At 40.5% G+C, this 12682-nt stretch overlaps 1 protein-coding gene across 1 annotated transcript in view; it reads left to right on the forward strand.

Annotated features, from left to right (window-relative positions):
• The window catches only part of rgs7b (regulator of G protein signaling 7b), a 79184-nt gene that overhangs the window by 38896 nt on the left and 27606 nt on the right, over positions 1–12682 (forward strand). The window contains exon 4 of the mRNA XM_028966996.1: positions 4898–4948. Coding sequence (XP_028822829.1) covers positions 4898–4948 — 51 coding nt within the window. The remainder of the gene's footprint in view (positions 1–4897; positions 4949–12682) is intronic.

Raw genomic sequence — 12682 nt, forward strand, 5'->3', positions numbered from 1 at the left:
GCATGGGTGCGACCAGACAATCGGGGGACAAAAATTCTCAGGAAACTCCCTGTGGTTTGAGCAACAGACAGATATTTGGGCCATGCTGTATTCTAAACCAATCAGAGATTGTGAAGGACGGGGCCCACCTCTGATTGGCCATGGTTCAGGTATTCCGTTTGAAAGTGCATGGTGCAGTCAGACAGAGAGAGGAGAGCCTGGAGCTGTCAGATAGACAGAGTGGATGTAGCCACAGATTAGAGCTTTAATCAGGTCTTAAAAGTTAGAGGCCAACAAGTACAACTTTTTAAAAGCTTGCGTCTGTTTCACCGTCTCAGCATCCATTTTCACACTAATCAAAACACTCACCTGACTACTCATTTACCGCGCAAGTCTGAGCCTGACTAAGTTGATTGAAATTGAATGCTGAAAAAGCATAATGCCCCTATAAAACACATTGTAGTGATAAATGTACTGGCCAAGTGTCTCCTTTTCCCACAGCAGCAAATAGATCATCAGGCCAAGACGATAATCAGGTTCAAGCCCTTAAAACACTAGCACTTTCAATTTAGATGTTCTTTTTATTTCATTTATCTTGTTTAATTTCAGCTCAGTGAAGCACATTTTCAGTAAGTTATATATGGACAGCAATTTAGAAACCAAAAAAGTTAACCTGTAAAAATGCATTGTTAATTAGGGTGGTAGTAACCTAGTGGGTTACACACTTGCCTATGAACCAGAAGAACCAGGTTTAAATCCCACTTACTACCATTGTGTCCCTGAGCAAGACACTTAATCCTAAATTGTTCCAGGGGGGGACTGTCCCTGTAACTACTGATTGTAAGTCGCTCTGATAAAGGCTATAAATGTAAATGTAAATGTATATGTAATTAAATGTGATGCTGTTGAAAATTTCGTACCCCTAACTTGTGCTGGTGCACCTAAAGCACCTTAGGCACACCAGTGCAAAAACTGATGTGCATAACTAATGAAGTATAACTTAAAATGTTTTTCTTACAGTTCAGTACATTGAGCCTTCATACTGACATAACGTATGAGGAAGTATTGGGATAAATTTCTGTACTGATGTTTGGTATGAAGTATGGATGGCATTCAGTGTCCAGAGACTTGGAGATGATCTCCTCACGTGACCTGCTCATTTGCATCTGGAAAATGAAACAATTGCAAATATCAGTACAAATAAGACAAATAGATGCTGTATACGAAAGAGATGATGTGAGATGAGATAAGAAAGACATAGGCATGGGCGGAGCTAACTTTTGTATTGTAGCCAACCAACAGGGGCGCTTCAGCCCTTTTAGAAACAATGCAGTGTTTTTTTTTTTTAAGTGAGTGCAGGATCATATCTCATTTTATTCATCTTTATTGAGCTAGGATGTGTGTATGAAGCACTTCGGCAGTAGGGGTGTTGAAATTTATCTCATAATCGATGCATCACGATGCAGTGTAGAACATAATCGATTATTTCAATATGACATTACTTGGTGATTTTCTGGCAGTGGCATAATAATTCATTCACATGGTTGTTCTAAATGAACACCCTCTGAATTCCATCCGTGTTTTTCCTGTTCAATTGGTGTTTCACTTGTTTATTTGACGTCATCCAAATGCACAGCCGACCAAATTTCATTTGCTCCAATGAGCAGAAAAATGGTTGGCCATCAGACGGCAATAAATAACGCATGGTTCAGATGTCTGTCTGAAAGAGACCTTAACCGTCACTGACATATTGGAAAACATAATGTAAATTAATGGAGAAACATTTATGGCATGCATGGTGTTTAATCACATTGCATGTTGGAATGTTTTCTTAGGAGTTCCATAATTTCTGATTACACAGTTACCAGAAACGCAGCTGAGAGCAGTTCTATGTGACATCCAGCAACAGGTGTCACATGACCTCCAGTGTTAAGGTTTCAAAATTTTTTTGAGTTCAACCTTGGCTACAGTGGCCCTGGGTCACGTTCATGCAACTTCTGATAAGGTCAGTAGTGAGCAACAGAACAGGATTCAAATGTAGGCCATCAGTCATCAGAGTTTCAGAAAACACACACCCAAATGGATGTTGCCTATGCAAGCAGTTTTAGTGCAGGCCCATATACCTCGGGCAGCTGTAAGGCATGACACCAAAAACGGAAGAATTTTGCAGGTATTTTTCCCACATTTTGGCTGTGGTTTGTTCATTTTAAAACCAACTCTCTAAGCCTCTCAGCCAAGTAGTAGACTTAATTTCGATAAAGGGGTAGGCCCTCTTGGCTACAAAGGGCCGATTCAGGCATTCAGATCCATCTCACCCCACTGAGCCAATCAGCCGCCTGAATTAGTCGTGCAATTATGCAGCTGCAGCGGGAAACCTGCATGCACTCTGCATCCTTTTGTTTACCCCTGGTCTAAATAGCCACATTTAAATATGGCCGTCTCTAAGCAAAATCATCAAAGCAGTAATATGCAAGAGTAATATGCAAGAGCTAAGCAATTATGTAATCGCATTGCCTAGACTTGCCTTCACATTTTAATTTATGTGTGTGCAATTTCTTCCACAATTTTTTTTTTAAATTGCTTATTGCTATTGATTGAATGAAAGCATCTCTTTAAATATATTTGTTTTTTAACTCAACAACTAAAAAACAAATGATTGAAAGTTTCTGTACGTTACTATTATTCTTTTTTATTGTATGTTTTGTTTTTGTTGTTATTGCTGCAGTTGAATTATTAATTGATTAACAACAGTTTTATCCTTGAGGGTTAAATTATGCCAGACTGGACTCCTCTTTGTTGAATCTGTAGTGAAGAGGTGCCAGTTCTAGTCGTAATGTTTCGCTTGAACATGAGCGTTGTGAGATATTATGGGAGGTTCTTCATCTCCTGTAAGTGGGTCAGCACTCTGTTACTCAGCAGATGGGAGTCGACCCGCCAGAGCTGCATTAATTGATGTTAAAGCTGTGATGCAAGTTTTATTTTTTCCCTCTCCTCTCATCTCTCCCACACACTTGTGATACGCACACACACACACACACACACACACACACACACACACACTGAATGTTTTCAAGAAGCAGCTCGGTCCTAATCCCTTTAGTTGGCAGCCCTCCTTGCCAACGTCCAATGAGATGGCAAATCTTCAGAAAGAAAAACAAGGCCACCGAGGCTGAGACTGAAAGTGAGTGAGCGAGCAGCAGGGAGGGGGATTTAAATAGAGAGGGTGGGAAACAAACATAGAAAGAGAGGACAGCGGCGCGTACAAATGGACATGGGCCGACGTTGGTGAGAAATGCACCGCTGTGTGTGTGTGTGTGTGTTTGGGGGGGTGCGTTCGAGAGAGAAAGGTAAGAAGGGGGTTTCTCTCGCCCGCCTCCATATGGGTCCGTCTACCTCTTTCCCGCCACTGGGCTACATCACACGCTGTCCTCCGGCTCGGAGGAGCGGGAAGTGATAATTAAAAGAGTATAAATTTAGCCGGTGGAAACAGCTGGTGTTGACTTGCCTTGTGAAGACACCGCCCACCGCGAAAGCAGGTACAAGTGGTTCCTCGCTCAGCTTCCCCCACGGTCTAATGGTGCAACTATAGGTCCTGAGACAGCAGCGTTGTCATCAATTATTGAATGTCGCCACGTGGGCTTGGTTTTGCAGGTTGAATATTGTAAATAATGTATGTCTGCCTTAATGTAGTTCGATGTGTTTGTTTGCAAGTAATCACAATTAATCCCAATTAGTTCTTAAATGTAAAACTTGCTATAATGCATTTTTTAAACTATGAAAGAGAAACTACAAGTGAGAGAAACAGGCTCAGAATGGGAGATAAAACACCCTGCGGACTGTGACAGTTGTCACGACACATTGGAATGGGAGGAACCAGGCACAGGTGGAAATACAAAAAAAGGTTTTGAAGTTGCGGGACGAACAAAAAAAGGAATCTACTTTGGGAAAGGGGAAGTGGAAATGGGGAGGGGAAGCATCAATCCACATACTCCACCTGAAACACAACACATCAAAACAATTAATACACTCACCAAGACTGAGAATCCTGATCTATACAAACTCAAACCATGACCATTACAACCCACATGTACAAACACCGTACACACACACACTTCGTTCATACCAAACACACACAGTGACAATGACAGACAAACAACCGGAGGGAAACAGGTGAGGGGATTCAGTAGGGGCCCGATCACTGGTACCAGTGATTGGTCGGGGATGACTGTTACAACGATAAATAAAATTGGAAATAAAACGTTTCCCCCTTTCCCCCCAATTGTTCAGCTGGTTAACCTAAGGGCTGATTCAGATGATGCTTCAGTAGCTCTGTGAACCTTGTGTTCAGCCCTAAATCGGCCCTAAAACTCTTGTGTCAGAGGTCAGACCCCACATGTTAAATTTGATCATTTTGACAGTTTGTGTGCACGTATATTCCATGTGCACCAGCAATGCTGTCAGCAGTTATTAGGCTTCTAAAAAACCTCTCTTCTGAGTGTTTAGATTGCCTACCTTCGTACGTGGAGCCGCTGTTTGTTATTTGCCTCCAGGCAGATGGTTCATGCATCAAAATTCCACAACTGTTCTTGCACTGTAAAATCCCAGTGGATCGTAGCATTTGAATCGTGTGTCAGAGTGTTGCCGTAATGCACTTGCTTGAGTTGAGCCATGACCACGGCAGTCAGGCAGTCTCCGAGGATCTCCTCGGCAAGATGTCGAGCTGTCAATCACGGCGTCTCTTGTCGGTGCTCTCGCTGCTACTTCTGGTGCTAATGCATAAATTGAGCAATTTTGCCTCGGAAGGGGGAATGTCGAAATTGCCTTGGGTTAACAAATAAGCCCCCTGTTGTGTAGAATAGCAACATAAAGTGATGGGGAATTCATGCTCTGAAATTTTAATGTGCATTTTGTATTTCAGGTTCAGACATCGTACAGTGGATGATCAAAAACCTCAATATTGAAGACCAAGGTGAGTAGCCTCAGTGGATTCTGTACTTTGTAAATATCTGCCACTGAATATGTCTATTATGGAGCTTATTCCTCTCACGCCGTAGTCACATTTCAGCACAATATCAACTCAAATCAACACTTATTCATAGCACACTTTGTTTCGGAGGCAACAATGTATTCATGTTTAACATTTAATCCAGGCTGTATTTCACCATAATGATAGATGTGAGCAATTTCACAAGCTTTACTAACATTTTTACACCCATGTTTTGAAAATGCTAATTTGATTGTGCATTAGTAGTAAGTGGGGTTTGAAACAGTGACTTCTGGTTCATATGGTGTGTGTGTGTGTGTGTGTGTGTGTGTGTGTTACCCGCTAGGCTACTGCTAACATGTAAAGTTTGCAGTCAGCTCAATACACCTGAGGGTACTCTTCTGGTAGCTACTTCAGCATTAATGGGTAAACGTGACGGTCTCTACTTTGATGGACTGATGCATGAAAATGAAAAATTATGGTCATGGCGTTTTGCTATGTTTACAGCAGAAAAAAGATTGTTTTAATTATTCACGAGTGTGTTTTGGACGTAATGTGCAATAAATGTTACTCTCGCCAGAGCAAAATGGACGGGAAATCAAGTGTTATTTGGTGCAGGCAGACAGTGCAAGGTGAGGTGGTGGAAAATAAATTGTCTCAAAATGCTGAAATAAAGGCAGTGGAATTACCGGGGAGCTGGCCATGGTGCTGATCCCTCTCTATATGATGGATTAAGTGTAGCACTTCAACACTTATGCAGCAGCATTTACCACAGCGAATCTTTTCATTTTGAGTGTTAGAGCTCAGGAGAAACGTGGCTCCTCAAGAGATATTAAATTCTGACATTGTGACCATTGAGGACGGGCAATAAAGAAAGAACATGGGATTTAGTCTGAAATGGTCTCCACTGAAGCAGCCTGGCTTCACCCTGGTCCACATAAATGAGGTGATAAACTGTGACAGATGATAGTACTGAGTCACTAAACAAAAAACATAAAAAAAACTGACTTAAAACGGAACGCCATGGTTTCTTTTTCTCTTCTCTATAATTATGGGCGGTATCAAGATGGGTTTCATCGGCTGTAAATAATCATTACCAAACCACAAACAGCCCCTCCGCCCACTCTCTCCATCCAGGCTAGCTCTTCCCGAGGCACCATGGGAATTGAGCGGTAAATGGAGTGAGACAGGGCGAGGGGATGGCCCGAGCTCGCCGGACGTCGATATGGGCTCGGGGAGAGGAGGCGGTTTTTTTGATGTAGCTCGCAGCTGCGGAGCGAACAGGGGGCCCTTCATGTGTGACCCCCTTTTGATGAGCAGAGAGTCGGCCAAGAGGCTTCTCAGCAGAGGCCGGGTGGCTTTGAAGCGGAGGTAGGGAGAAAAGCGAGGCACGTACGTTTCTCTGTCTCTGCTGTCCACTGCTGTCCAGTAAACTCCACTGCACAGTCCATGCACAGACATGCCTCCTCCAATTGGAGAGTGGACCAGGAGGGAAATGGCTGCCGGCTTCCTGCCAAACTCACCGGGCCAGCTTCCCACATGAGGATTAAGTGTGTTTTTAAACCCAAGATATTCCACCACAAGTTGGGTCCTTATTTGCTCATAAAATTGCTTCACAGATTGGTGCCTAGTTGACTTTTCAGGCTCTGGTTGCCTAGGAACTCAGCTGTCAGTCAAAGGTATTGTGTGCTCCTATTGGTACCTGCCTGCTTCATGTGGCCAGAGGTTATTTTGCCTGTTTGTCGATACAAATCGCCAGATTTCATTAACATTCAAGTCAGCTCAAGCCAAGCTGAGCTTCTTTTGTTACCTCAGCCTTATATATTAAAGCGCCCTGCAGGGACAAAATAAAATGCTCTTGCACCAAATGTACAAATAGGACATTCAAAATAAATAATAAGCATGTAACAATGCACTCAACTTCAGTTTTTTTTTTTTTACAATGAGCTGCTGACAAATTATGATTGACAATCTTACCTATAAAAATGCAAATAAAAGCACTTATCATGCACTTTGCAAGTTTTTTTATGGAGTTCAACACCAACGTACCTGCTTGTCAATACAATGATCTCGGTTTTAATCATCATAACATTTACATGGATTTTTAGCCAATTCAGGGTGTCTTTTTACATCAGTACTGGTTACCACATCATTGTGTTTTTTCTTCTTTAAACCAGTGACACAGGAAACAAATAAAGTGGTTCATGTCAGGAACCACAGCACAGGAGATGGGAAAGTAGGAGGGAAAGGAGGATGAGGGGAAACAGGCGAAGGTAACATACATTATGTATTGTGCAGTAATCATGGAGGGCACGTTTCAAGGGTTTTAGAGGAGTGGCTTTGGAGGGATGTCTGCACCGAAGGGTGGGGCAACATGAATTATCTGGAGATGCAAGTCAAACATAGGTGGCTTCATCTGATCCTGTACAGAAACCCAATGCAACATGGGGGGCGACGTCATTTCTGAGTCGGTGGCAGTTTTCTTGGCATGGTGATATTTCAAATGTCACTATCCTTTTTTACCTTTTGCTAGGTAGAAAGACCAATATTGTGTTCTGAGGGCTGTAATGGCATTGATTGCTGGTACATGAGACAATAGAGCCTGATCACTATTTAGTTTGTATCCCAATAGAAGCTTCAGAATTCAATATCAGATGGCCTGCATTGAAATGTAAGTGAACCGATGGCCATCAGGTTATAGGTCAGTGCCACAGAGTTCAGGTTATTGGTCAGTGCAGTAACCAATCATTTTCAGGCCAGATACTGACTATGATGGATAATTTGGCTTTGGGTATCAGCAAGTCCTGGGTTTCAGATTTACAGAATGATTATTCAAGCTGTAATTATTTGTGTCGATTTACACTTGCGTTGAATTATCACAGCCCAAAACAGACAAAAAAGGCAGTTGAAGTACAATTTAAATCACATTAGCTAGTAAATCCCGCAATTTGTAAAATGCATGCTGCATGGATAACTTGCATCCACTCTTGCCTCAGGTCAGGTTGTGACAGTCCAAAACCACTGTGGGAGATATACTGGAATCTGTCTTGGCTTAAACCTGGCTTTACTAACTTTGTATAACATAATGTATAAAATAAATATATCATACCCACTGTCACAATATCTGATAGAATGGACCCATGTAAGGCATCAGTATTTTATTTTAACATTTTTTTTTTTGCATTTGATCCAGCAGTATTTGGATTGGTTTGTAGATACAGTGTGACTGTAGGCTTTAAATTTTGTTTCTGAGTTTCAGTCTTGAAAGTGAGTTGAGCTTATAAAATGCAATTAAAATGCAACAGTTATGCTGGATAGCAAAGTAGATGTATACCCAGATCGTGTTGGTGGGATTTCATTATTATTATTTTTTGATGTGCCGCTGTTTTAAATATATGCTAGAATTGCTTTTATAGGATGCAAAGACAGCGGTGTGCAACACAACCTGTAATTTTCAAGTTTGGGGACATTTTATTCCCAAACTGCAGACATTTTTCAGGCATTTTATTCTCATTTAGTTTATTACCTGCTGTCATCTATGCACAGTCTTAAGTAATTAGTGCCTGCATTGTACACCAACCAAATTGACCGGTCCACAGCCTGTGAAAGCAGTAGACAGAAAATAAGTAAACAAAGCATCCACTCATACATGTTTGAATCCTCACAGATCCTCATTATTCAAGTTACTCGAGTATGGCAATTAATCGTTTTAGTGAGTTTGGTTCACATCACTGGACGAATGAATTGGAGTCATTTGCCTGTCACCTAATTTGGCCATTAAGGCACCGAGGAAAAGCTGCCATCTATCTCCCTGAGGCCAGACAGGCCATCCTGCTGATTTTTGAGAAGCAGCCTGGCATTTATCTTTCCCTTCAAAAACAACTGATCCCTCTGCCTGTGGAGTAAAAATGATCAAATTTGGGGAGGTAAAAAGGCTGTCAAATGTTGAGTGTCTTCATTCATTATAATGACCTGGATGTACAGGGTGGGCCATTTATATGGATACACCTTAATAAAATGGGAATGGTTGGTGACATTGAACACATTTTATAAGTGGTCAGAAACTTGTAAATAACTCATGAAAGAATAAAGTTATGTTAAAACCAATTGTTTTTCTTCTGAAATTACCAATAAATTTGATGTGTCACATGACCCTCTTCCTATTGAAAAAACAAAAGTTGGATCCAAGATGGCCACTATGGTCACCACCCATCTTGAAAAGTTTGCCCCCTCACATATACTAATGTGCCATTTTATTAAGGTGTATCCATATAAATGGCCCACCCTGTAGATCAAATATTGTGCATACATTCATGCCACCATATAACATAACTTTTTCACCACCCATTTTCATTTTGCTTAGAGTTTGATTTGCATAAAGAAAATTATTACTTACGCATCATGTTTTATGATTGTTGTGTTATCCACTAAATGTAAAATAGTTTTTCACAGTTTCAGATTTTACATCATACCTCAATATTCCAAAATCTTACAACTGTATCAATGAATATAACACATATGCAAAATTACTAATCTATTGACCTCAACTTGAGATGTTTTTAAATGTCTGAAAAATGTGTGTCCTTTCACACTCAATATCTAATCTAGTTATCTGCCAGTGTGGCCAGATTGGTAGTAATTAGGGCTGCAACTAACGATTATTTTAATAATCGATTAATCTGTCGATAATTTTTTTTTATTAATCGTAGAATCGAAAAAAAAAACAAACAAACAAGAAAAGCATTCATTTCCAACCCTTTATTCAAAAACAGAACCAAAATCTTTAGAATGTGCACAAACATGTTGTTCCTTGAGCTCTTAATAATAAAACAAAAATTGACTAACACAAAAAACATACACGTGTATACTTTACATCTGCCAAATATAGACTTTTTTTTTTTTTTTAAATAAAGTGCCATCTGAGCTGCCAGAACGATAAATAATTTATAAAAAAAAAAAAGAACAATACAAATCAGAAAATTTAACAGGATTTGTTTGAATGTCAGAACTTGTTCTCTACACTACACTGCAGGTGCACACTCGCAGACGCACACACTCACAAACTTTCACACTGACACACACACACACACACACACACACAGCAAAAAATATTTTTCTAACTTAGTAGTTTTGTCCTGATTTCAGTCCAAATCCCCAAAAAATCTTAAATCAAGATACATTTACTAGACACATGAAATAGCATAAGAAATGATGTCTTGTTTTCTGATAAAACATCTCAAAATTAAGTGATTGTTTGTTTAAAACAAGCTAAATTATCTGCCAATGGGGTAAGAAAACTAATATTAATGAGATATAATCTCAAACAGAAGTTTTAAGAATCACTTAATTTTCTCATGCCATTTTTCTTGCCTAGTAATCTTGATTTAAGATTTTTTTTAGATTTTGGCCTGGAAACGAGACAAAATTACTAGGTAAGAAAAGTTTTTTTTTTCTTGCAGTGTAGCTATACATGACAACAGATTGAAAAATGAATGGTCCAAAAAAGGCTTGTGAATAAAAACATGTCTTTAGTCTTTTAATGCAAAGTAACTATAGCACCCCTACTTTACTACTGTTATTAACGAGCTAACGCTAACTTGTCATGCTTGTCAAGGGTAAACATTTACACTTACAGCATTTATCAGACGCCCTTATCCAGAGCGACAATCAGTAGTTACCGGGACAGTCCCCCTGGAGCAACTTAGGGTTAAGTGTCTTGCTCAGGGACACAATAGGCGAGTCGTCCACGTGGAAATGCAGAGAACAGTCCGAACGCTGTTTCATCCCCCCTCCACACCTGTAGGTGGCGCTGTAAGTCCCCGTCTAGTTCTCCTCCGCGGCGAGTAAAACACCAGCACCAGGGACATTACGTTCCTCACTTCAAAACGGAACAAAAGTAGGATTCTGTAGCGACTTACCCTGCTGCTTATCTCCCTTCCTCCTCATCAAACACGCGTTTCAGGTGCTGGATCATTGCCGTGGTGCTCCCGTGCCATGCCATGTCGCTTTTGCATATTTTCGCGCAGATTTCTCTGCCTCCGCCATGTATCTGTGCTCTACCTCCGCTCGTTTTTTTTTATATTTTTGCTCCGCGCTGTCTATGAGGCGCCAAACTCTGCTAGCATCTGTGCGCCACAGAGACTGAGTGTGTTCATTTACATTTACAGCATTTATCAGACGCCCTTATCCAGAGCGACTTACAAGCAGTAGTTACAGGGTCAGTCTCCCTGGAGCAACTTAGGGTTAAGTGTCTTGCTCAGGGACACAATGGTAGTAAGTGGGATTTGAACCCGGGTCTTCTGGTTCATAGGCGAGTGTGTTACCCACTAGGCTACTACCACCCGCTCCGCGCTCAAATAAAGTTTTTTTTTTTATAGTCAAACGTCTCCGCGTCGCGCAACATAATGAATCGATTAGGAAATTCGTTGCCAACTCTTTTAGTAATCAATTTTTATCGATTCAATCGATTTGTTGTTGCTGCCCTAGTAGTAATAACAATGTAAATTTGCACATTTTTTGATTTGCTAAAATGAAAGGCACATTGCTCTGTAATATTAATTTATAACTTTATAACTTGACAAATATAACAAATGAATCTAAAAAAAAAAAAAAGAAATCGACTCAATTTAAACCATGTGGAAAAAACACTTACCCACAATATAATGTAAAATACAATATAACATACAGTATAGGAGTGTTAAAATTAATCATATAATTGATGCATTGCAATAAAACATAATCGATTAATGTTGTTGCTTGGTGATATTCTGGCACCGGTATACATTTTTTGTTAAAAAAAGTTGTGGCGGTAGTGACTGTGGCTGCCTGATGTGGCACTGAGTACAGTGCCGCTCCAGGTAGGAGCCTTGTTCTCGCTTTGGCCGTGGCACGCCGTGACATATTTTCACGCGACCAATAAAATCAAAGCAGGTGAGTGTTCTTTCTGCCACTTCGAAACACACAAGAAGCGGGAAAGGAGCAAAGGCTGATCTTTCTCTGGGTGTCCAGAGATCTACAACACGACATTATCATATTACCGGGAATTGAGCCTTGCAGCGAGCGAAGTGCGTTCGGTCTGAAAGCAGCTTTAGATTTTCTCCAATGAGCAGAATAACGGTTTGTGTTTTGTCCGCCCTCACCTGACGCCACGGACGTCTGAACACAGACCATTTTTCTGCTCATTGTAGCAAAGCAAAGCATCCACACAGTTATAAGAGACCTTAACTCTTGTATTTGAAAACATCATGTGACCATGTAGAAAATTTACGGGCTGCATCGTGAATGATCGATATCGAGGCATTGATAATCGTAATTGATTCGATTTGAATCAAATCGAATAGTGAGACCAGTGAAGGGTCACACCTCTAATACAGTACCAGTCAAAAGTTTGAATGCACCTAAGATACATACATAAGATACAAGAAACATATTTAGTATTTGTTGTAGCAAGTGACAGTCGCCTCTTTTTACCTTCATAGCTGCTTTGTTCACTTTCGTCATCATCGAAAGCCGCTCATGAGATAAGAAAGTGTAAACCTTCAGGACTGTTGGAATCCATCCCCGTTGTCCAACTTAAGGCGGTGGAAAGAAGCCAAGATTGTAAAATGCTGCCATCATAGCAAAAGACGCAAATGTTGAACTTTTTGCCTTGTTTGCAATTTTTTTTTGGTTTATTACATAACCTCACGTTTGTTATATCATTGTCTTGTGTCTACAGTT

The sequence above is a fragment of the Denticeps clupeoides genome, chromosome 2 (genome assembly GCF_900700375.1).
Source record: "Denticeps clupeoides chromosome 2, fDenClu1.1, whole genome shotgun sequence".
Classification (NCBI taxonomy): domain Eukaryota; kingdom Metazoa; phylum Chordata; class Actinopteri; order Clupeiformes; family Denticipitidae; genus Denticeps; species Denticeps clupeoides.